The sequence below is a fragment of the Rattus norvegicus genome, chromosome X (assembly GCF_021556685.1).
Source record: "Rattus norvegicus strain SHRSP/BbbUtx chromosome X, alternate assembly SHRSP_T2T, whole genome shotgun sequence".
Lineage (NCBI taxonomy): Eukaryota > Metazoa > Chordata > Mammalia > Rodentia > Muridae > Rattus > Rattus norvegicus.
The window spans coordinates 12,266,731-12,294,028 of record NC_141554.1 but is presented as its reverse complement, the minus strand read 5'-3'; the positions used below and the strand labels follow the sequence as shown (position 1 = coordinate 12,294,028).

Sequence of the window (27,298 nt, the reverse complement as noted above, 5' to 3'; positions counted from 1 at the left end):
ATATTTCATTTCATCCTCCTGTTAGGTGACAATGAATCTTCTCAACTGTTTATTGCTATAATGTAGAAAACTGGGCTTAACCAATATACATGTGATAAAATTAAAAAAAAAAAAAAACAAAACAAAACCAAAATGCAACCTAAGACAGAAACATGACTGATAGCCTAAAAGAAAGAAACATAACTTCACATTCAAATGATGAGGCCACGACTCTACACATTCAACTTGTAAGAATTTTTAAAATGTTGGACAGATGAATTAAAAGAGGATGGTTGGGACTAGGAGCAAATAAAACTAAGACCTGTCAAGACACCTTCACTATTGTGCAATTCTGGAAAATGCAGCTTCTGAGCAAGCCAGAATGAAATATAATGATGTGAGAAAAAAACTGACACAAGAGCAGGGCTTAAACATTAGACATACTTCAGATGCAGTTAACACTGCATGTGACAGGGTGATTAATACTTAAATAGTGGCACCCATTTAACATTTGATGGAAAGAACCACTCCACAACATTGTCTCATGACCTACACACCTATGCCATGTCACTTAACCACCCATATATTACATACACTACTCCTAGGAAGCAAATAAAAGTGAAAAATAAAAATTATAAAAAATGAATAAAAATTTTATAAAAATAAAGCATTTATAGAAATAAAATCGGATGTTCTTGGACTTGAGATGTAGTTTAGCAATGGAACACATGTTTAGTAAGCATAAGGACTTGGGTTCCATTCCTAACACAACACAAAATGAAACAAGTAGTAAAAGAGGTGGTTTCATCTAATAGAACAACGTCAAGATGCTTTCATACTCAGAAATCAATGATTTTTCTAAAGCCAGTCCCTGAAAAGAATAAGGTCAAAGGAAGTTTATTTATCCCCTGGTTATTCAAACTCAAAAAAGATTTTTGCCCCTTTACCTTTTATGCTCTTGTAGCATCAGTCAGTTTTATGTAGATACCTTAGCCTAATGAATTCTTGGAAAGATGGAAATTCTGGGCTGGAGAGATGATTCATCAGTTAAGAGCATCTCTAGCTCTTGCAGAGGTCCAGGATCCAATTCCCAGCACCCACATGGCAGTTCACAACTATCAGTAACTCCAGTTTTCATGAATCCAACATCCACTTCTGGGATCTATGGACACCAGGTACATGCATGATGCACATGCATACAAGTAAACAAAACCCTAAAAATGGAAATGTATAACCAGAACAAAACTCCAAAGCATGTTGCAGAATGAAGCCACCAGTTCTTTGGGTCCACAGTACATAAGTACAAATAGAGACTCTCATACATTTTGGATCTAGCAAGATATTTAATCCTTCTTGTTTTCAAAAACCTTTCAGGGAATCATTACTCAATGACTTGTAAAAACAGCAAAGTCAGTATTTACTGATGGACCTGCTCCCACTTACAGAGAAAGATGCTGAAACAAGCACTGGCTTATACACATTGTACATCAGAACAGTTGTGATTTGTTGACAAGCTCAGGCTCCTCTAACTGTTGGGCTTACACATTTAGGTTAGCCCTCTTCCTTTGGGAGGTACATGGATAGCTCCAGTCTTCAACAGGTTTTTAACCTTACCTCAGAGCCTAGGAATTTTATTGGTTTAATTATATTTCTGGGGCTATGGAAGACTAGAGATAGGAACATCATAACATGTCCCTGATTTTGGCTCGTTTGGGATCAGATGAAGATTCACATATCCTTAATCTGATCATTTGACTTTTGAGGGCTCATGTACCCATGGCTGACCTGAAATTCATTGTGTACCTGAGGATGACTTTGGACATTTTTTTCTAAGAAGTTAATTCCACCGTCAAATTGGATAAATGCATATGTAGTTTTCTCTGACATTTTAAGCTAGCACACAAAGCAGTGGGCTTATTCTGCACTCATTCCCTTATGAAATATCCTTATGTTTCCATGTTCTGAGCACTGAGAACACAAGGTATGAATCACCATGCTTGGTTTATGCAATCCTGCAGATAGAACGAGGCAAGGGGCATTGTGCCTGATAGAAAGGCATTCTGCTAACTGAACTACCATCACAGCCCTAAACAGATAATAAAAATAAAATATAGTGGGTAAGATGCAGTAATGAAGACAGATCTGGGATACGATCAAGACTATCAGTATCATGGCTATCAAGCCTAGAGCTGAAAGTGAAGTTATGGGGGATTCTTACACAGGGTCATATGCACTGTATACTTTCCATTTGCTTTGGGTCCTAACTAATACCAAATATTATATTTTTCTCTTGTCACCTGTAATGATTTAATATCACCAATTTTATATACTGTTTAAGCTGAAGACAATTTAAGGCATATCAATATATATGTATGCGTGTGTGTGTTTAAATATTATATTTGAATATTAATTGAATATATAAGGAATAAATGTGAATTTGCTAAATTTTGGAGATAATACACCATTTGCTGTCATTGATATGTGGAAAAAATACTACCATCAATGAAATGGTGTTTGACAGAGTTTACTGTATCAGTGCTACTGGAAGCCTCCATTTGGAGAAATAATCTAGAAACTAAAGTAATTTCTTCAAGTTCAGCAGAGAAATCAGAGCCAGAGGCCACTTGTGTGTGTTATTTTGTAAAAAAAAATGTAGAAATTACTAGAACAATTGAGTTCCTCAATTATATGCCGTGGCATTTAAAACAAATTTTATCTATACATCACTTAAGGCAATTGTCCTATGAAAATCTGAGAACTTGTGGCCTTGTAGCCATGTGAGTGAATGATACCAGAGTGTAGTTCATTGTTGTCACTGCCCAGCTGGGCATGATGGCACACACCTGTAATTTCAGTGTCCAGGAAGACGAGGCCTGAGGATCTAGAGTTTAAGGACAGCCTGGCCATCAGAATGAGAACAAGTGTTTAACAAAATTACTGTTGTAGCAAAATGCCTCCACTGGACAAAGGTTAAAAGACTGAAATTTTCTTCTCTGGTAATGCTATGTTCCCAAGGAGCAGAAGAACTACAATGGAAAAAATGGAAACTAAACGAAATAGCAGGAGCCAATGCAAACGTTAACATCTGAAGGCACCAAATGAATTATAAATCTTTATACAACAATATGTTTTGAGTTCATAGTATCTGACACATTTTTCTCTCAGATATATCTTTAAAGTGAGTGTATGCTTTTTCTTTAAAGTCAATCACTGACTTCATAAATCATCTGTATCTGTGAGCAAAATAGCAGAACTTACAGGCAGCATTCCCCTTTATGATAACAGTCGTGTGGGGGGGGGCGCGAACATGAACTCACGTGCACAAGTAGATGCAAGCTAATTCCTCAAGCCAATTTCTCAGTCTGCTACCGGGTAAGTGGTCACTTTATAACCTTCCTATAAGAATAGCCAACATCTATTGGGCACTTCACAGATGTAAAATCCTTTTCCAAGCACCTAACATATATTTTTGTTTTATTCTTCTCGACCACTTTATGTAATAGATAATATAGATATTATTATTATTATTATTATTATTATTATTATTATTATTATTATTATTATTATTATTATCATTATTATCTCCAGTTGCCAGATGAGAAAATGAATGCAGGAAAAGGCTATTTTACCAAAAGGACCCAAGCTTATTAGACAGGACCAGGCTGTCCACAGTGCTAGCCACTGCTGCTGCCCCTATAGAGCAGGGAGATCAGATCTTATTGCCCAGCCAGATGGTGAGGATATTGCAGCCATTATCAAAGGCTCAGTTGTGCCTGAAGCTGACTCTGATAACTTTTGAGAATGGGCAAAGCCTCAGAAACTGTGTCTGTAGTGATGTGATTCTGCATACATTGTTCACTAACAAGCTTCTCCTGCCAAAATACCCTAGGTATAAGGGTATTGTTATTAGAACCCTAAGGACGCTGCCATGAAAAGTCAAGCATGTAGACAATGTTCAATACATGATCTCCCTTTATGTAATAAAACAGTAGCATTGACTGGATAATACTGTCTCTTGTTAATGCATTTGTCTTTTAGTGTAAGGAAGAAAGGAGTGGAGGGGTCACAGTGAGAACCACATCAGAGTTAGAACAAGAGCCTGGCTGGGGTGATGTCGAAGCACAGATCTATTCACAGATTTCTCCAGATTAGGCATCCAGTGACTTCCTCCAGCTTCTTTGATGGGAGGCTGAGGGATGGGCTGTGGCAGGACAAAACTGGAATTGGGCAGGTCCTTTTTGCTACTTGAATGTAAATCCCTTATTCTGTCACAACCTCCTATGTGTGTCACTTTCAGAAACTTATTGGCTGTTAAAAATTAAGTAGTTATTGCACTTAAAAGTGCCTGCTTCTGCTCTCAGGGTTTAAATTGGAGAACATTATGTCAATAGAAATAAGCCAGGTGAATGCCAGCAGCAAACCACTGAACTGAGAATAGAACCCCCGTTGAAGGAATCAGAGAAAGAACTGGAAGAGCTTGAAGGGGCTCGAGACCCCATATGAACAACAATGCCAAGCAACCAGAGCTTCCAGGGACTAAGCCACTACCTAAAGACTATACATGGACTGACCCTGGACTCTGACCTCATAGGTAGCAATGAATATCCTAGTAAGAGCACCAGTGGAAGGGGAAGCCCTGGGTCCTGCTAAGACTGAACCCCCAGTGAACTAGTCTATGGGGGGAGGGCGGCAATGGGGGGAGGGTTGGGAGGGGAACACCCATAAGGAAGGGGAGGGGGGAGGGGGATTTTTGCCCGGAAACCGGGAAAGGGAATAACACTCGAAATGTATATAAGAAATACTCAAGTTAATAAAAAAAAAAAAGAAATAAGCCAGGTACAGAAAGAAATGTAGTACATGACTTCGTTCATATTTGGAATCCAAAACTGTTAATCTGAAAGAAGAGAGCAAAATAGTGATCACTAGGGGGTGGGGAGGGCAGGAGTTATGGTCACACAGTCAGAAAACAATCATATGTAACATGTTATAATGACATAAGTTATAATGTTCTATAGCATTACCAGTGGACTCCAGAATACAGTAAATTTTAAAACTATTTGAATTGCAGTTCTCAGGGCCTTGTGCATTCTGGGAAATCATTTTATTACTGAGCTACATCCACTACCACAAAAATATATTGCATAGTGCTAGTAGAATAACAAAAGAATGCAACACAAAGCAACACATATTTTCAAAAGAAAGAAATGTTAATCACTCTGGTTTTATCATATATAGTGTTAGAGTGTATAGGCATGGGGATGTGTGAAGCTATCTTAACTATGTGCATGTGCTATATTTTAGTTAACTTAAAAAACAAAGATTCATCTGGTTTATGTCAGATAACTTGGGTACAGGGCCCCACTCATGAAGCTATTTTATAATCCATTTATATGGTTTTTGAAGAGAGGATCTAGAAGTCTCCAAAAAAGCAATGGTAAGAAAGTGGGGACACAAATTACCCTAATTTGATTAGAACATATTATCTACTGCTATTGAAAATCATACTATCTCCTATAAATGTGTTCAATTATCATGTGTGAATTAAATTTTTTGAATAAGGTGATAAAATATTAACCATCTTGATTTGATCATTATAGACTACATATAGCACAACATACAGTTTAGGATTAAAATTACAATCAAAATTTAAAATATATGTATAAGAAAAACATTTGAAACATGACTATTTGTATTGCATGCAAACTTAATTTTTATAGTACAAAGATAGGGGCTCTATCTTGGAATAATTACATGTTCAAACTGTTTTTCAAAATGTTTGAGCTGAAACAGAATTCCATCACTGTCCACCTTCCTTTCTTCCCTGCAGTTCTTCCTGGCTGCTTTCCCTCAGATGGAGTTCAGTGGATTTTAGAAAATGAAAATAGAAAAAGGAAGCCTCAGCTGGCTCTATGTTCCTGATAGTAAAGTGAAGCAAATCACAAGTCCTGTTCTAAGCCTCTAAAGGGTTGGCAAAAGAGACGTCGTGACTCACAGGATTAACTGGAAAAGCAATGTGCTTCATTGTGGCATTTGCACACAACATAATCAGAGAAAGGACTGAAAGAGCTTGAAGGGGCTTGAGAACCCATATGAACAACAATGCTAACCAACCAGAGCTTCCAGGGACTAAGCCACTACCCAAAGACTATACATGGAGAGACTCTGGGTTTCAACCTCATAGGTAGCAATGAATAGCCTAGTAAGAGCACCAGTGGAAGGGGAAGCCCTGGATCCTGCTAAGACTGAACCCCAGTGAACGTGATTGTTGGGGGGAGGGCGGCAATGGGGGGAGGATGGGGAGGGGAACACCCATAAAGAAGGGGAGGGGGAGGGATTAGGGGGATATTTGGCTGGAAATTGGGAAAGGTAATAACAATTGAAATGTAAATAAGAAATACCCAATTTAATAAAGATGGAGAAAAAAAACATACCTTGATTCCATCCCCCATTACCTTCTCTGACTTTCCTCCCACATCCCCCTGGTTCCTTTCCTTTCCCCTAATTACCCCTTTGTACTTCCAGCTGCTTTTCAGAAATAGTCTTTCGTCTGCTTTATTTTTCACAGAGACAATCTTTTCCTTCACCACTCACTGAGAATTGATTTCCTAGAACATGTTTTGAATCATTTTTAATTTAATTTTTGTTCATTTTTACCAATCAGTACATCTTCTTTTCTAGTGAAAAGAGAAATGCTGAAGAGATGAATTGGTCATACAACATCATTTAGGCGAGTGCAAGATATAGGGCTCACCTGCACTTTGCGTGGTGGCTCACTATGCTTACTGGATACTACAATGGCCTTTCTGTTTCTCCTTGGCTGGGATGTACAAATTTTTAAGCACATTATCAAATCACTAATACCTTTTAACATTTTAATTTATAGAGAATTTCCCCCAATTTATTTTCTTCATCACAGAAAAGGAGTGGCTTGGCCATTAATCCCAAAGGCACCTCTACTCACAGTGCCCCTGAACTCATTATCCTTTATGACTGTGGAGGACACTGTATCCAAAGACCACCAGCAGGTGGCCAGCTCACTTTCCTAACCAGACTGATTGATCACTCACTAACAAGATTTGGAAGGCTACTTCGTGCTCCTGCAAGGATCTCAAGCAAGTACCTCCTGCCTCTCCTTTCCCAGGCCTCACAAAACCTTTCTCTTTTCTGTTTTGAGTTGGCCTTTGTTAGCTTTTATTTTGGTGATTGAGTGGGATCCACTCCAGAGTTGCAAGACAGTTTCCACGGTGGCAGCAACTCAAACATTAAAACTGAAACTTGGGACACAGGCAATGGGATACTGTTCTGCCAGCCAGCTCCAAGTGGGAGATTCAGTTTGCCCTGCCAATTTTCAGGGGGTAAACAATCTGCTCCTTCTGTGGTAGGGAATCACTTATAAGCAGACACATTTCTAATGAGCTATTCCTCAGTCACATGGAAATTTTGTTTAAGCATCAAAAAGAAAGTTATATATTAACTAGCTATACCCTCAGTGTGTCTCTGTGTTTATCCTAAAGGGAGTGATTAAAATTTGCTGACAGCTAACTTATCAGGGAATTATCAGATTGCTTTGAGTTTAATCATTGACAAAGTTTAAAAAACAGAGTGGAATTTGGAAACTATGAAATACAAACAATTTTTTAAATCATTTCCTGAGTCTAAAATCATATACTCCCCACTTGGCTCAGGCCATTTCTTCTATGACAGTGACTTTACATCCTCTACCATGCACATCTGTGGCACCATTTTTTTGTCCCAGTTTCCAGCTGTTAGATTTCTGTTCCAGAGTGTCTTCCCAGCACTTCTCATTCCAGCTGTCCAACTTTTCAGTTCCTTCTCATGCCAGCACTTTCTCCGTATTCCCACTCATCTCATGCATATCTTTTATGAATTAAAAATTAAAAATTATAAAAGTCTCTCTGCAATTTATCTCTAGTGACAAGAAACAAAGGTTGATCTCTGAGTTCAAGGCCGACCTAGTTTACAGGCTGAATTCCAGGTCTCAAAAACCCCAAAAATGAACTTGGAAATTAAAAAAAAATTTTTTTTTGTTGTGTAACCAGATTTTCCTCATAGTCTTTCTGCCTGCTGCAGCTTTCCAAATGCTGGAATCATAGGCTTGAGCCACAATGCTAAGATCCCACCTGACCTTTTAAGTTTTGTTTCTGTCAAACCTTTTCCCCATTCTTCACACTAAAATTCTTTTTAAGAGGTTTTCATTTTTAAGTTTTTTTTCCTAGTTTCTGTACCTTTATTAGGGGAATACATCACATTTTTTTCAAGTATACTTTTTTGTTTTTACAAAATTTCACTAAAAGTTCAATTATAAGTTCAAATCATAAATTGAATAAGAAGTTTACAATAGAGAATGTCTACATATGTATAATTTAAGTCTAGATATTTGAGCCACAGGGCAGCCTGGGACTGGGCGTTCTGGTCACCATCTGTGCCTTCTAACATATCCCCTTTCTTTTCCTCTCTTCAACTCCTCCCATTCCCCTTCTTGATCCCTTTCAAATTCATGCCTTATTGATTTCATTTTATATATACATATAACATACACACGTATACATTCAAATGCATTAAATATATAAGCATAGTCACTCAGTTTGTTTAACCTTACTCGAATGTACATGACTTGAGGGCTGGCCAAAAGTGTGTTAGATAACATATTTGGAGGCTCTTCCCTCCTGCTCCCAGTCCTTTGCTGCTTGCAGTTTTTTGTCAAGGAGTGGGGACCCATGAGATCATCCTTCTCAGTTAGCCTATCAGTTGGTGTTGTACTTGCCCATCTTGCTTAAGCAGCAATATTGGTGAGGAATCATGGAGGAATCTTCCCTGTCATTTCCGGGAAACACAACCTTATAGCAGATCTCCTGGTTCTTTGGCTCTTGTAATTCTTCCCCTTCTGAAATTCTCACTATTTTCTGAACATACTACAATGTCCTTTCCTGTGTCTGATTATATCAAGTTATTCTTTAGAGCATGATCCACTCCTGTTTGGGAAGTGTTCACATATTATCTCAGATTCTAATGCTTTCTACAATCACCTTCCCTAGAATTTTTTTTTGTGTGTGCTACTAAAGCACCTGCCATGGGTCATTATTTTAATTGTTCATGACTCTGCCTTTTGTGTATACTTATGAGGGCTCTAGGATCAACAGCCCTGTGTTCATGTTTAATTTTCTTTGTGTCAATATGGGGATGGGAGAAAATGCTCATTAAATAAAATAGATCCTTGCTTTCACACACACAATCTCCCTTGAGTGTGCAAGTGTATGTATGTGTGTATACCTGTGTATGTATGGTGTGCATAATCTGTGTGTGTTGTTGTGCAAGTGTGTGTGTGTGTGTGTGTGTGTGTGTGTGTGTGTGTGTGTTTAACATTTAGGTACTGTCTATTTTTTTGAAGACAGTGTTTCTTGTTGGCCTGGGTTTATGAGTTTGTGCCATCATACTCAGCTGTTTTGTTTAGATTTTGATATATGCTTAAGATTTTTTTACTTCATGTATATGGGCAGTTGCCTGCATGTATGTATACCTGAAGCTGACAGAGTCCAGAAGTTGTTAGATTCCTTAAAACCAAAGTAATAGACTTTTTTGATTTGCTATGCAGGTACTGGGAATAGAACCCAGGTCTTCTGCAAGGGTCATCTCTCCAGCTGCACCTACTGTTTTTTTTTAAATTGATAAATTTTGACTTATATTTGTGTGTGTGTGTGTGTGTACATGTATAATTCTCTAACCATTATCTCTTATCTCCCTCTTATCTCTATCAGTCCCCACATCACTGACACCAGTCCCTTTTATACTTTTGGTTTTCCTTTGTGATGGATTTGTTTTAACCTGGGCCATATGCATAACCAATGGTTTTGAACTCCCTATTGAAGCCTGGCGTGGTCAGCAGGGAGAACTCTGCTGAAGCTAATGGTTTTATCCCTCTCTCTGAATCTATCAATAACAAATAGTCCAGGCTGTTAGGCCCTGGAGCCTCTCCTCCATCCATATCTGACTGCTGATGGGCCCCTTCAGAGCCAGTGCATGCATCTGCAGCTGCCGTGAGTTCAGGATGGCAACTGCTTGTCTCCTGCAGTGGATAACCTACTTCCTGTCTTCAAGCTCTTGCATCCTTTTCAGCTGTGTTTTTACATAGGTTCTAGGAATCAACCTCAATTCTCATGCTTATGCAGCAAATGCTTTACTGACTGAGCTATCTTCCCGGTATTTTTAATTGGCTAATAAAAATGATATAGAACTAGGGGTGTAGTTCATTGGTAGAACACTTAACTGAAATGCTAGAGGCCTGTGTTTCATTTCTAGCACAGCAGAAGTACATTATTTCTAGGGTAGTATATGATGTTTTGATATACGTATGTACAGAATATTTAAATGAGAATAGCATTTCTATCTGCTCAGACATTTGTTATTTTTTGTGATGAAAATATTAATAATTCTTTTTAGTTCTTGTCTTAATATACAGTGCATTTTCCTATCTATAGTTACTATACTGGAAAACAGACCATAAGAAATCATGTCCCCTTACATTGTCCTTTAGATATCTCAAGTCCTTTATTAGATATATGATAGATAGATAGATAGATAGATAGATAGATAGATAGATAGATGGATGGATGGATGGATAGATAGATAGATAGATAGATAGATAGATAGGTCTTTTCTTATTGTTTAAAACAGGGTCATATTATAGGAGGCTCAGCTTGAACTTTCAGTCCTCCTATGCTCCTGCTTCATTCTTTCCATTACTGGGAATCTGAATGTGTACAACCTTATACAATGCTCCTTCATTTTGACACCTTCATTGCCCTGGGTGCCACATTTTAGACTTTTCAAAATCAGAACTCACAGTTTTTCAACTCCCCTCCACAATGATCGTGTAAACTGACTGGGATTAGCTGGCGTTTTCTACAGGTAGCAGATATTGCAATTGAATAAGTCTCAGCCTTGAACCCCTTGCTTTCATTAGAACAATGACAATACCATACAAAATTCTGGACAAAGGGCAGTCTCTTCCTCATCCTCTTGTTTTGATCAGTTAATGCAGAATTTCATCCTGCTTTATAAAGCCGGTTAAATTATATATATATATATATATATATACATAATTATATATATATATATATCCTATCTAGGATTAACACGAATAATTTCAGTGAGTTCGAAGGTTTAAAGAAAAGAGACTTTGGATATAGCTCAGTGGCAGAAGCCTTGCCTGGTGTTGGTGGATCTCTGGGTTCTATTCCCTGCACTAAAAATATAAGCATATAGTTGAAGGTTTGAAGCATAAATGAGAAAAACCAAAGTAATGGGGAAGAAGTAGAAAACCCATGAAGGCACTTTAAGAAAATGAAGGACTTTGGTTAGTGGCCTAGAAGGGAAGTTTCAATTTCCCACAGGATAGAGTGTTGATCAAGGCAGTGTCTGGAGCAGAAATATTTCTAGGATATGGCTCCTAGGTGGGGATATTTTTAAGTCCAAGCTTCTCTTGGAGAGAAGATGCCAAAATGATTGCCATGAAAACTGAATTTGTGTCCAGCCTTGCCATTTTAGGACCCTGTGCTCACCCATCAATGCATCTGCAGTACTGGGCTGCTTGGCTGCTGTGGATAAGCTCACCATGGCTGGTGAGACAGAGGTATTAGCCCAAAATCTGGCCCAAAGGTGAGGAGGGCAAACATGAAAACACAAACCAAGATCAGCATCCACACAATGCTTGTTTGTGGTCTCTAGTTCCTGGAGAGTTCAAACACTCTGTCCTGTGCTCATGATAAGAAGAAAGGAGGGCCCTTGCTCCATATGGCCAATCAAGATAAAGTGAAGGCAAGTCTCTAAACAATTATAGATTTTGACAGCACCTTCATTACTGTTCCAATAATAGAACTCCCTTAGAGTCTAAGTGTCTCAGTTAAGCTGGCTATGCTGAGAACATTGCTTATTCTCACCAACCCTATGCCATGGAGTCTGCCTGGCCATCTTTAGAGTCCCATTTCTCACAGGGGTTCCCCATTTCCCACTTCTGGCTTCTGTGCTTCTTGCCCTTGCTATGTCCATAGTTTCTCTATGGATAGGCAGACTTTGTCCCTATATGGACTTGAGAATCTAGTGGCAGTTCAGTCACCCTAGGATACTCAAGGAGAAATGGCATGGTGAAGTGAGGCTAGAGGAAGCATTCACCAACAACATGTTGGCTCCATCGGATCCACAGCCATCGAGGGACCACAAGGAATTCCCGAAGTCCCTATGATCCTGGGCAATTGATTGGTCAGAATCTCACCTTTTCTTGTTCAAGGCCACTTGCTCAGTGTCAAGATAATAACCTGTTGCTTGCCTGTTTTGAGTGAGTACAGTGTCTAGGTCATCCTGGAACCAATTATTGACCTTTGCAAGTCCCCCAACCCCAGAGATTGTCTCCAATTTCCCCTTAGCTGAAAAATTCCAGCAAGCCTAGCAGTGTTCTTGAAGGAAAAGTCCGAAGTCTAACTCCAAACCCTCAACATGCTTCCATTCTCCCACTCGTGGCCCAGGGATTCACTAAATCCTTTCCCCAAGAAGAACGCAGCTACACAGTAGTTCAGTTCTGACCCAAAGAGACAGCCTCGGGTACACCTACAGTCTGTGTTCTAGGGTCAGCACCCCCCCCCCACTTTGCCTTGCCGTCCTTTCTTGAGCCAGCCACTTTTCTGAGAACGGAGATAGCTCTAGCTAGCTCACAGAGGCAACTGACCTGAGATGCCGCCCCCCACCACGATCACATCGCATTTGTTGCTCATGGTGCTCGCCAGGTTTCAGGCTCTCTCCTCTGCTTCCACTGCGTCTGGACCTCTGCCTGCGACCGCACTGCTCACTGTCCCCTCACACTAGCGCGTCTTTAAGCTGGCGGGCCGCTTGGACTCTGAGCCCCGCCTGCACGCCCGCAAGCGCGCAAGCCGGGTGGAGCGCTCAACCCTCGAGCCCCCGCCCCCAGCCCGACAGCCCAGGCAAGAGGAGGGCGGACACCCCAGCTGAGAGGGTGATCTGGAACCTTAAAGTTCGCCCCCAGGGGTCAAGACCCTGTTGCCCTTTACAAATTATTTTCCAATCTGTCTCGTGATCACTCTGCAGCTGAGGAGCTGAAAGCTCTTCCTATCAGAGTAGGGGACCAAAGATTAAGAGCCTTTCAAGTGCCAGGCACTGTGTTAAATGTATTGTGCAAGATTCCTGCTCAATTTCACAACGACCCAGTTGACACAAGAGAAAAGCAGACAAAGTATTAAGCAATGTGGTAGAAAGAAAAAAAAATGTGTATTAAAATGTCACCTCAAGGGCTCAAGAGATGGCTGAAACAGGACCTGTGGTCAATACCCAACATTCACAATCTAATTCAAATCCTAGGGGAACTTACGCCCTCTTCTGGCCTTTTGTGGACATCAGGCGTGCAAGTTATATTCACACATAAAGGCAAAACCACATCATATCATACACTATAGATCCTTCTGTTATCCCAGTCCCAGGGGATGCCACACTCTCTCTGGCTTCCAGTGGGTACCAGGCATGTATATTATATTCATTCATGCAGACAAAACACCCATACATACATAAAAATACAAAAATATAAAATCACATCATACCCCATAGCTATGTGTGATCAATATATACATGCTTACATTAATAACAATAAAAACAAGGAAGAGTCCAAGACTTGCCTTGATAGACCAAACTCAACCACCTGCTCACTTTCTCTCTCCCTCTCTCTCTCTCTCTCTCTCTCTCTCTCTCTCTCTCTCTCTCTCTCTCTCTCACACACACACACACACACACACACACACACACACACTATGTCACTGTTCAATTAACCGCAAAAGGCTGCTTTAACATTATGATGAGGTAATTAGCATAAAGACATTCAAGTTTTCCCACTCTTATAAGGATAGAAAAAGTCATCTTTAGGAGCCAGGGGAAGGGCGGGGGGCGGGTAGCTCAGTAGTAGAGCCCTTGGCTGCCACTTTCCCCAAACCACAAGGGAAATGATATCAACAACTTCTTACTGACCAATCCCATGCATCTGTGATATAAGTCATGGAAGCTGGTGCTCAGAATGCTAGTAATGGTGGTAAAGAAGCCTTGGATAGGTGAGTGGGATTCAGGGCTCCCCACTGCGCATGGTGTGTTACCTTGGGATGAGTATCTGGGGACTGTGGCCTTTGCAAATGCAATACTCATTCAAGAAGGTTATAAATGCTTAAGCTGAGATGACCCAGGCAAAATAGGGACATATTTCTTCTAATCAGTAAAGATAGGAAGAAGGAAGGAGAGAAAGAAAGAAAGAAAGAAAGAAAGAAAGAAAGAAAGAAAGAAAGAAAGAAAGAAAGAAAGAAAGAAAGAGAGAGAGAAAGAGAGAGAGAGAAAGAAAGAAAGAAAGAAAGAAAAAAGGAAAGAAAGAAAGAAAGAAAGAAAGAAAGAAAGAACAAAAGAGAAAAAAGGGGAAAAGCCACTTTTGAGAAATAAAAGCAAGAAGTGGGTAACTTTTTGGGTGATATGCTTCTGTTCAAGATATTGGAACTGCCTCCATCAAAGAAGCTGTCCCTAAAGAACTCTCAAGTTGAAAAGAACCAAAGGCAAACCTCTACCTCTTCTTTCACTCCCCAAACCCACTTGTCTTTAAGGTCGTTTGTGATCCTGTTGCTCTTAGACTAGGCAAAGAGATGAACACATCTGTTGTTTGGGGTCACTGGAGGCAAAAAAAAGTCTCCTTCTTAATGGGTCCATTTTCAACTTGACAGGATTTAGAATAATATAGGAAACACATCTTCAAGTGTATCTGTGAAGGTGTTCCCTGAGATATTTAATTGGAAGATCCACCCTAAATATGAGTGGCAATGTTTTATGGGCTTAATATCCAGATTGAATAAAAGGGGAAATACGAGAAAGCAGACGAGCATGAACCAGCCTTCATCTCTTTCCGCTTCCTGCCTATAGTTGAGATGCAGGATATGACCATCCCCTACCACTGTGATTTTTCCATCACAATGGGCTGTATGTCTTCACTGAGTCAAAATAAACACTGTTCTCTTCCATTGTTTCCCACTCTTATAAGGATAGAAAAAGTCATCTTCAGGAGCCAGGGGAAGGGGGGGTACATTTTTTTACAGAAAAGAAAAAAACTAAAAAATATACTTAGATTCTAAAAATTTCCAGACACACAAACCCTGAACCTCTACCTACAACACGACTCCCAAAAATGGCAATCTATCTCATCCTGCAGCCAGTCTGCATCGACGTGTTCCTTACTGCTCTCTTCTGGATTTACCTCTGTCCATAGCTTTCTGAATCAGTGGTCTTTTACAGCCTGTACCCCTTTTCTACTTGAAAGTGAATGACATGTCAGATGGGGTGAGATAATTGGAGGTCTTCATAAGATATGCCTGAAACCCCTTTGCTTCGTTCCAAGAGTGCTTCAGCCAAAGGCTTGAATATATAATGAGGCTTTGAGTCCAAGACAGACTGAATCTTCTCTATGTCCACCTGACACCGAGGCCAAAAGAAAAACCAGAGAAATCCTATGGTATCTGGAGAAAACTCACGGTTCCCTTTGAACAAAGCTGAACCATTACCTTATAGTTTATAATGGATAGAATCCGAAGTCATACCTTGATAACAGGGAGACAGAGACCCTTAAAGGGTCTCCGAGGCTACTATTTGAGTCCACATGGGCAGTCACCCAGGCTTATTTAGAGCCCTCAACCTTCTAGATGAGATAACTGTTGTAGTGTGTCTTCTCTCTGTGTTTCATTGACATAGTGTTTCCTAAACTTGAACAAGCATACACAGCATCATGGCTTGTGGAAAAAATCAGAGGAAATACATTTCTAACAATGGTAGCCATGCTGCTTGCTGGTCCCTACGCTATGCTATGCTATGCTATGCTATGCTATACCATATCTATATCTATATCTATATCTATATCTATATCTATATCTATATCTATATCTATATCTCTATATCTATATCTATATCTATATCTATATCTATATATCTATATACTATTTGAGCATGAATGCAGGCTTCTGCTTCCTTATGAATTTTAGAACAAGCTCAGTCTCTAGAGTACCCTGACAACCTCTAGAAGCATCTTTAATAATCATATGGGAGGTATCTGACATGGTTCAAGCATGGTTTCTTCCTACTAGAATATATGTTGAGATTTAATTCTTCAAGGTAATGGCACTGAAAGATGGTTTGACATGTAAACCTCTGGCCATGGGAGCTCTTCCTTATCAAGAGATTAATATGGTTTTATAAAGTAAAGTATTATTTAAAAATACTTCCTGCTATACATGGAGGAATATGGAGTCCCCACCAGAAACCAGTTATATATTAATTCCATGTTCCTGGCCTTCCAGAATTGTAAGACAAAATGAATATTTTTTTTCCTTTCTGAATTTCTCATCCTCACTTATTTTGTTATAATGATATAAATCATATGAATAGAGTATCTATTATAGTAGTGTTTATTGAATACCTGCTAATCTGAGCACTTGAGAAGAAAAATAAGATAAAAGTTTTTCCTTACCTTCGTGGGGCTCACATCTCATCAGGAAGAGACAATTGAGAAGAGAGATCACTAATGTCTCTCTAGGACACATATCAAGAAAAGATAACCTAGCTAGACAATCATGGAGGCCCTCCAGGAGGAAATGACATGTGTGTTGGGATGAATAAAAGTTATTCAACTAGGAAGAATGACAAGCATACCCAGCAAAGTGCATAGTAATTCTAAATTGAAAGGCAAGGTAAAAGCTGGGGCATTGGAAGAAATGGACAAAGGCCGATGCACAGCCCATCCTCACCATCTTGAAGACTATCCACAAACAGCCTAACATTAATAACATAGCAGTGAGTGACTTAACAGTAAGTGATAGGAAGCATCCTCTGTTTCTGTGTGTATTCCTGTCTTCTGTCCCCAGCTAGATAATAAATCAGTGCTGAAAGAGGACGTGTTATCTTTTATTCATCCATTAAAGAATAATTTATTGAGCAGCAACTTGATATCAGACATTGTGTCTATCATTAGGAATATGGCATCATAAATTAAAAATGATGCTAATCCTAAGAAACCTAAATATAAAATCGGATAATTACCAGAAAGCTAATTTATGTTCCATCTGCACAATGCTCGGCACCTCTCACAAAGTCATGCAGAGGGGTGCTGTTTGCCTCTAGCAGGATTTATTTGCCTTTTCAACTTTATGAAATCCATGTTTCTTTCATCAATTAAAATGAGCACGGTTTGCTTTCATTTCTTTTTTATTAGAAGACTGCCAAAGAGATAAAATGTCGTTATTACTTCTTTCTTGCTGGCTAGCTTTTCATTAAGGGATATTTCAGTGAGTCTCTTATGCCACAGGAGGTTTCAATAAAGAGGCAGGCTGTGTAGAACACAGTGCACCAGATACTATCTAAGTAGTACATTTTGCCTTTCTTTTTTCAATGCTGGAAGTTTGACAAGGGGTAGAAATTTCATTTTAAAATTGGATTATTTAGAGCTTACCAGTTTTTCCCTGAACAACTATGTTAATCTTCTTTTTTTCAAACTTGTATTGGAGGGTAAAATGATGAAAAGCACCAGCCCTTGCAGCCAGGACAGCGCTTCCTTTAATAATGTTCAGTCGAAAGTGTGAGACCTGCAGTGCAAGCAATGGAGTATCTGTCCTCATCTTGGATGCTAATCTGGGTGTTCTTTGGAATCCAAGGGCTGTTTATGCATTCACAGAGTCCATGAATCAGAAGGGCTCAAGAATCTAGACCTTATCAAAAGTCCATAGGCTGATTTAACAATGACAAAGAAGTTTTAGGCATGGTGGCATATGTCTACAATCCTAGCATTTGAGAGACAGAGGCAAAGGGAACAGAAGGCAAACACACAACACATTACCAAAAGGCCTAACAAGGCCAGAAGATTTGTCAAGAACTACATGAAAGTGGTGTCATAGGGAACAAGCAGGGTGACTGCCCAAAAGCTTTGTGAGCTCATTAAGCAGGCTTAGTGAGACACGTTGGGAATGAATAAGAAATGACTTTTCCTATCTGAAAAGTGCAAAGATAGCTTTTCCCTACAACCTCGTTGTCATAGCACAGGTAAGATATGTGCACTCTAGGACAATCTCAGAATGTATGGAGTTGGGCAGAGACACCAAGCTGCAAGCAAGGCTTCAGCAAAACAGAGGATGTGATAGGTTACAGAGAATAAGAGACCAAGACCTCATGTAGCTTGGGCCGGCTGATCATTGTTCAAAGTGAATGTTTGCTTTTTTACAGTGACTAACACTGTGAATAAAATGTTTCAACAGATCAAAAATAAGGTCCTAAACAGTGTGTAATATCAGAACAGATGACACGGCAAAACTGTATGGAGCACAGAGGAGAAAGGCCTATTATTAATCATATCTAGGAGCTCAGAGAATGAGCATGTTATTTATTTATTTATTTATTTGTTTGTTTGTTTGTTTATTTATTTGTTTATTTATTTATCCACCTACATACTTATTTACTTAATCTGTTTGTTTGTTTATTATTTGAGAATTCATACATGTTTACAATGTATTTTGATCAGATTCTTCCCCCATTCCGTCCTTCATCTCCACCCAGAACTCCCTCAAACATCCTTCTCCCAACTTCACATCTTTTTAGTTTTTATAAACTTGAGTCCGAATAGAGCATAATGGCCTCCTTTTGTGCATGAGTGTGGGGCAATCCATTAGAACATTGCCATATCTACCAGTAGTCACACCTCAACTTCAATAACTCGTCATCTATAGCTAGGGGTTTATAAGGTCCTCTGCCATCCATGCTGGAATATCGAATGGCTTAATGTTGTATAGGGAATTATAGCTGCTCAGAGGTCATGAGTGCATCAGCCACATTATGTTCAGAAGACAGCATTGGATGAGCACTTTTGAAGCAGGCAAACCAAAGGTTTATCCACCTAGAACCCCACCTAGTTTATAATAATCCTTTTGACAGCCTAGGTCTCTTATCTACACACACACACACACACACACACACACACACACACACACCTCTCCAACCAATGTACCTATGCATCAACTCCTGATTATAGGTTCCTTCCTGTCCTGTTTAATTTCCAGTCCTGACTTCCTTCAATAATAAACCGAGATTAGGAGTGTAAGTCAAATATTCCTTCCCAACTTGTTTTTGGTCATTGTGTTTCATCACAACAGAAACTCACCGTATTGTGCCTTTGATTCCCAGAAGTTATTCATCTTAAGATTTTATTTATCTTAACATTATTTACCTTAAAACTATTTATCTTTTAAGAGTATATTATTTTCCCACCATTTCCTGCATCCACAATCCTCATTCTTATCAACTTCCATTCCATTTCCTGCTTCTAGATAGTCCTTGTTTTTAGGTTCCATATATAAATGAGAACATACAATATTTTTCTTTGTCCAGTTTCTCCCATATATGTAGCATAATGTCCAATGGTTTCATCCCCATGGTCACAAATGATTTGTGTGTGTGTGTGTGTGTGTGTGTGTGTGTGTGTGTGTGTGTGTGTGTTCGTGTATGTCTGACATATAGCTGGTCTGTAGCTGGTACTGTAAAGAATGCTGCAAGCAACACACAAGTGTTGACATCACTTTGACATATTCATTTCATTCACTTTTAATTAAAAGCCAGACATTTAAATCGATATATAAATAATATATAAATCGATAGCCTTGATGTGCAGTTCTCTGATAATTAGTGATGTTGTACACACTTTTATGTGTTTATTCCTCTCTTGTATATTTTCTTTAGAAAAAAATGTACATGTCTGGTTTTCCTATTGAGATATATGAGTTCCTTACATATCTTGGTTGTCATCTCTCTATCAGATACTGAGTGTATAAATAGGTTTCACCCATAGTTTTCTGCATATCACTGGGGAAATTGCTAAAATACTGTATTGTTAACATTCTCATCACAAAAGAGATAGGTTAATGAGATAATTATCATGTTAATTAAAAGAAGGTACTTGTTCTTCAATATATACATATAAAAGACATCCCATTAAACTGGGCATGGTGTGGCACACCTGTGACCCCAACACTTGAGAAACAAGCAGGAAAATAATTTTCGATCAGCTTGGGTTGCATAGAGAGATGCTGTCTCTTAAAAACCAAGACCAAACAAACAAAACATATCAGATGTCTGTCTGTCTGTCCATCCAATCACTCAACTGACATGTAACTGTCCCAATCCTAGAAACTTTATTTGGTGACATGAGATGGCCAATTGGGACTCCATCTTCCCCATTATTTCAAGACTTCTTTAGGATTGCCTCTATGTATTTTAGAAGGTGTCCACTGCAATAGGTTTGCATACAATGCTTCAAATCATTCTCAATTCTAGCTGTCTCTCCTTTTGTTTCCTACCTCAATCCTATCTCCAATCCCTTTCCTCACCTCATCCTTTCATTTATGCCCCCTTCCAATCTACCTCTAAAGTCTATTCTACTTCCTCCTCCCTGGGAAATGTGTGTTCCCACTAATTCCTTCTTCTATATCTAACCTCTCTGGGTCTTTCAATTGTAGCTTGGTTATCATGTACTTAGAGGGTAATATCCACATATAAGCAAATACATAACATTCATTTTTATGAGATAGGGTTACCTCCATCAGGATGATTTTTCTAATTTCATCCATTTGCCTGATAATTTTATGATGTCATTTTTAACATTTGAGTTATACTCTTTTATGTAAATGTTTCACATTTTCTTTATCCATTTTTGAGGGACACCTAGGGGTTTCTTGTTTGTTTTTAAGGGACTTTTTTGAAAGATATTCTAATTTCTGGATATCATAAATAGAGAAGCAATGAACATGGTTGAGCAAGTGTTCATGTGGAAGAATGAAGTATCCTTTGGGTATATGTCCAAGAGTGGTCTAGGTGGGTGTTGAGGTTGATTGATTCTGTCTTTCTGAGGAACTCTCGCACTCATTTCCACAGTGGCTGTATTAGTTTGAATCCCCAGCAATGGGTGAGTGTTCTCCTTATTCTACACTCTCGCCCGAATGAGCTGTCACTTGTGTTATTGACCTGAGGTATTCAGACAGGTGTAAAATGGATTTTCAAAGTAGTTTTGATTTACATTTACCTGACAGCTAAGAATGTCCTAGGAACAACAATTTTAAAAAAATAAAACCTCATAGAAACTGTGTTCTCTTCTCCTCTGTCGTGTTAGTATGTAAGTCATGCTATTCCCTAAAAGCCTGTTCCTCCCTTCAACTTACAGTTGATTTAGCTATAATGTCAGCATGAACTAGAACCAATTACTCACTGTCTCTGTCTTTGAAGGAGAATATTTTCAATTTCCAACTATCTCAAAGGAATAAGACAACTGATGCCTCTTTTTGATAATGACTGCACAGCCAACTTTGTGTCATGTGTCCCTGAAGATATAGGGAAAATATTAAAATATTTGTCTTAGAAATGGTTATAAAATTTATTAAAAATACAATCTATTCACTTAAATTTGAATTTCAAATGAGAAATGACAATTTCAGTATGAATGTGTCCAATGTTATATTAAAACAGATTGTCATTGATCTCAAATGCAAATTTAACCTCATGTTCTGTGTTTGATTTGGTCACTCTAGCCTGAAAAGATATTTGTCATGGTTTAATAGAAGAAATCAACACATAGAATTCAAACTGACAGTAATAAATAACAGAATATGCAGACAAGAAGAAGTGTTAGCTAAAGTCAGAATTCCTTTACTAGAGTTAGTAAAATAGTTCAGCACACAAAAGTTTTTGCTACGCAGCCTGTTGCCCTCAGTTCAATTACCAGAACCCACAAGGTGAAATAAGAAAACTAATTCTTGCAGGTTGTACTCTGACCTCTGCATGTATGCACCCTGCTCCCATGATAAATACATATATATATATATATATATATATATATATATTCTATAGATAATGTGCTACACAAAGAGCTCTGTCTTTATTGGGGTAGGAGTGTTTAGTAGTTTATAAATGTGCTGAGCAAATATACAAGTGAATGAATAATATAAATTAGTGTGGTAGAAATTGTGGCAAGTCTTTGACATAATTTACTTTACTGCTGCTGTGATAAAATATCTCAACTCCAGCACCTTAAATGAACGGGGTTATACTGTGACTCCTAGTTGAAAGGGGCCATTCATTATGGCACAGAAGTCCTGGTAGCAGAACCTAGAAACAGCTGTTCGCACTGTGCCCACAGGCACATAACAGAGTCATAGATCCTGCTGCCTTGCTCCTCTTTAGGCACTCTGTTCCTCAAACTGAGGCAGTGGGTGTGCCCAGTCTTAGTGTGAGTCTTTCTCCTGCTCATAACCTAATCAATGCAGTCCCTCATAGGCATGTTCAGGGACTATAGAATTCCACCCAGGATGGCAATGGATGTTTGTGTTGTGGTGATCTCAGATCCTGCCAAGTTGACATTGAACATGAACCATCACAGAATGGAGGGAAGATGAAGCTCTGCAGGGAGAGTGCAGAACACAGAAGCACAGATGTACTAATTGGGCAGGAAGCTGGACAGGAGGAATCTTTACAAATGGCAGGTCCTTCAGACTAGCAAGTACAGACAGACATAGCCAAAGATTCTACACAGGTGACCTTATGTCTTGCACTTTAACAACAACAACAAAAAGATGCAAAGGGCATCCCTAATTTCAAAGGGAATAAGAGATTCTTTGTTCTGAGCCAAAGGGAGTGGCTGTGGCCTTGGAACAAAGACTCAGGTTGCCCTGAATAAAATGATCTACTGTGAAAATGATTATATTGCATACTATATAATCTAGAATAAAAGATAGTCAGGATTCAGTATGTGAGATGTTAGGTCAGATACAGAGGTGGGTGATAAATGACTATTAAGGAGACAAAAGACAGCCCAAGATAATTTTGGTTCTTCGTCTGCTACATTCCGTGTCTCCACAAACCATGAAGTTCTAATTAACCAGTCTACATACTCTTCAATACAGATGTGGTTTTTTTCAAGAAACTAATTGAATCAAATTAAATAAGTCAATGTGACACTCTTAGAAAACTGATGTGAAGATTTACATTTTAATGTCCATTTTTATCTCTTTATGAGAAGTTGTTGTAGCTTTCAGTGACCTCAAAGCAGGATATTATGGGAGTAATTAAAAAAAATGAAGGAGAAAATACCCTTTAACTCCAAATTCGGGTTAAAGTCTCTCACCAATTGAGTCAGCATTACCAATGTTTGTTGTGAGAAGTGCTGACACAGAGAGGAGATTCCATTCACAGAGATTTCAAAAAAGCCTGTTAGAATGTGAGAGAATGCTTAAGCCTGAGGCATGTGACCTTTGAGAGTGGCCTTGCTCTTTTATCCAGAACACATGCAGTTTTCTGGGAATTTCACAAACAAGACCCTAAACTTTGTCTAAAGCAAAAACAAGTCTTAACTCCCTTGTGCAATCTATGTGGACAGAGGTTTTGATCTTATCAGTTGTAATCCTGTCCGGTGCACCTTAGAGATGACCCTGTGATTCAGTTGACGTCCTCAAAATTTATTTGAGATGTCGCTTCAGAGGCAACCAAGATGGCACATAGCATTTTGTTAAGACACTTAAATTCAGCTCTTAGAAAGTCCACACGTGGGTGTCTACTCTCTTCAGTTCTTCTACCATACTATCTATGCTTAAATCCATGTTGTAATCTATTCTTAGTAAACTTCAATGCTGCTTCATACTGACTTATTCAGAGATTCTTTTCTACACTACAGTCAAGAATTTCAGCTGTAACTCACTGGAGGTCTCTGAAAAAGAACTCAGGTTGTTACAGTAGAGAGCCAAAGAATAGTATTTTGAGAAACATCCAACTAATATACAGATGCTAATTTCCTGAGGTAGAAAAAAGAGTTCATAGTCTAGGCCTTAGAACTAGGCCTTTGAAATGAAAATATTGATATCAAGAGCATACCTGACTTGAAAAGTCTTAAAGGGAAAAGTTTAAGTCATTCATTGCCATCTGGGACTAAGAAAGACTGAGACTTAAATTATAAATTGCTACAAGTAGGTTAGAATTTCTTAACCTATGCACAACTGTCATTTGGGCACGGTAATTCTTTCTTATGGGACATCTAATCTACATTATAGACTATTTATCAGTATCTTGGACATCTACCCTTTGGTGTGGCATCCGTCAAATCCATCTTGCAATGTAATCTTTAATACATTGAAGTATTAAGATATGATTGAGTCATAAGGGCTTTCTGCATATGAATGAACTTAGAGCCTTGTAAAAAGAAATTTCCCAGACTGAGATCCTTTTTTTGTGTATTCCTTCCCATTAAGCAAGAGCACAGCTTTTACCACTCTTGCCAATGACAATACTGCAAACAGGTCCTTAGCAAACATTGAACTGTCAGTGCTTTGCTTACTTCCTGACTTTGCAAGCTCTAGAATGTGAGAAATTGACTTCTGTTCTTTATAGATTACCCACTTACTAGGACTTGGAGTAAAATTAAGTGGTGGAGCACTGACTGACTGTCAAAATAAATAATTAAGAAATACAATAAGTAAACAGCCCATGTGTGGCAATTTGCTCTAGTGATACAACGGTGTAAGACATTACTAGGTGCTAGCAGAAGCCCCTTCTCTATTTGCAATGAGCAAAACGTTCTTAAATACTGAGAAATGTCCACTGGAAGCAAAATCTTAGCATGTTTGGAATCACTGATCTAGATGAAAGCATTCTGCAAAGGTTCAATTACATGTCTGAGTCTCTACTATAATTTTTCCCTATCTGGCTCAGGCAAATAAGGGGTAATTTGACCAAATAAAGCCTCTACATTTGAAAAGAGGAAAGACTCAGAGATGAATAAAATTGTTGCCAAAGGTGAATTCTAGATGATGAAAAAGGAAATGATGATGCATTATGATCACATGCATTTATTTCAAACGACCAGACTTCGGTGGTTCTGGGTCAAGCTTATTGAAGTAAGTGCACATAGCCATGAAAAGCAAACAGTTACTAGATAATTGAAGGTATGATTACTTTCAATAGATACTTCTTCATCTACAGCGGCAGGCCAAAGAAAAATTACTCCTTGATAAAAAGAGAAAAACCTTTTGAAATCTAAGGACGCTTTCTAGATGCAATTCTCTTCAACAGCTGAATGTTATATACTAGGACTCAAATGCCATCTGAAAATTTTGCAAGTTTGGTGTCATTCTTTCCAAACATTGTTTGACTATTTGAGTTTTACTTAAAGACATCATCTCACCATTCCAAGGAACACTTTCGGGCTAGGCATTTAGCTTGGTGGTAGAGCGCTTGCCTAGCAAGTGCAAGGCCCTGGGTTCAGTCCTCAGCTCTAGAAAAAAACACTTAACCACTTTCTACCAATACTCACAAGCTATGAAGAATTAATGCCCCTGGTAAAGATAAGCAATATAATTTTCATGCAATAAACAGTCTGTGTATTTCCTTCTTCAAGCAACTGATTTTTCCAATGACAAAGTTAAATATTTTTTTATAAAATTTATCCCTTGGTGGTTGAAGAGATGGCTCAGAAGTTAAGAGCACTGACTGTTTTGCCAGAGGTCCTGAGTTCAATTCCCAGCAACCACATGGTGGCTCACAGCCATCTGTAATGGGATCTGATACCCTCACATACATAAAATAAATTAATTAATCTTAAAAAATTAGAAACATATATTATAATAGTTTGAGTGAAATTAGCTATAGAGTTAAAAACATAAATAAGCCAAATTGTCATATAGATACAGAGGTAAATGACAGACAGATAGATATTTTTCGAGTACTAGAGATTGAACTCAGGATCCCATGTATTCTAAGAAGCATTCTACCACTGACCTATACTCTCAGCCTAAATATGAATGTTCTGTTTTATGGGAATCACTGAACAAATATTAGATGAAACTGTGTAATGCTTAAATTAAAAATTAAAGCTCCAAATGGAAGTTGAAATTTTCAGATGTCTAAATGATGAGTATCAATCAAAAATGATTTTCAGTAAAATATCATAATTCTCTACTCAGGATAGTGCTGTGATCATCAAATATAGTTTTTATTTTCAAGGGCATTGTATACTACCAAAACAAGTCTTGAAACTTCTCCCAATAAAATATTGCCCTTGTGGACAAAATCTAGAAAAAATATGAGAAACATCACATTATATTATGTAAAAATAACCAGCTATAAAAAGATACAAAAACATATGGCTTCTATAATAATTATAATATCCAAAGTAGGCGAATCTATGAAAACAGAAACCAAAATGAGGTTTTACAGAAGCCCAGAAGGTAGGGAGGATGAATGTTTCATCTTTCAATGGATACGGGTTTTTCCATTCAGGGCGATGAACAAAATACTACCCAGTTGCATATCCCAAGAGGTTAATATTTTATCATATGTGAAACCTCATTACCTTACATAATCTTTGCTTATGTATGTATAGTACACGACTGTATTCTAACTCCTTGGGCAGCTGAGGCAAGAGGACAGCAAGTGGAAGGCCTTCCTGAAATACACAGTGAGTCCAAAACCAGCTCGGGCAACTTAGTGAGACTTTGTAAAAAAAAAAAAAAGAAAGAAAGAAAGAAAGAAAAGAAAAAAGAAAAGAAAGAAGGAAAGAAAAAGTTCTCAGGGAGAAAAAGTTCTCAGGGAGAAAAAGTGCTCATTGGACACAGTCCACCAGCCTGAAGTAATGAGCAAAGAAACATCTGTTTTTCAAGGATGTCAGGGATGTGGAAGCTAGTTAATAGTGGTGTGTGTGTGTGTGTGTGTGTGTGTGTGTGTGTGTGTGTGTGTGTGTGTGTGTTTGAGAGAGAGAGAGAGAAAGGAAGAGGGAGAGGGAGAGGGAGAGGGAGAGGGAGAGGGATGGGGAGAGGGAGAGGGAGAGAGAGAGAGAGAGAGAGAGAGAGAGAGAGAGAGAGAGAGAGAGAGAGACCAGGTTGCAATGAAGGCCAGGGATGAAGAAGAAGAATGTGGCAGCAGTTAAAAAGGTAAATGTTTCCCCCATTGTGTTCCTTATTAAGTATAATCAAATCAGTGTTAAAAACAGAAGAACCTGAGATCCAAAGGGTTTTGATTTGGAAGCAAAAAGAAAAAGAAATATATCTTTATACATGATTTTAAAAGCTAAAATTTATGTTAAGTGATTAAGTAAAAGGCAGGAATTTAAGAACAGAAAAACGGAGGAGGGTAAATGAGAAAGGCTGGGTTAGATCAAAACATATTGTATTCACAAGTAAAGAGTATCACATTGCAGCCCATTCATGTA

The 27,298-nt window shown here is 38.6% G+C and overlaps 1 protein-coding gene across 1 annotated transcript in view; it reads right to left on the bottom strand.

The window, feature by feature from the left end:
* Nucleotides 1-12,827, bottom strand: part of Maob (monoamine oxidase B) — a 103,648-nt gene extending 90,821 nt beyond the window's left edge. Inside the window, 1 exon segment of the mRNA NM_013198.1 lies at nucleotides 12,719-12,827. Within this exon segment, the coding sequence (NP_037330.1) occupies nucleotides 12,719-12,764 (46 nt within the window). The 5' untranslated portion in view covers nucleotides 12,765-12,827.
* Between the last annotated feature and the right edge of the window lie 14,471 nt (nucleotides 12,828-27,298).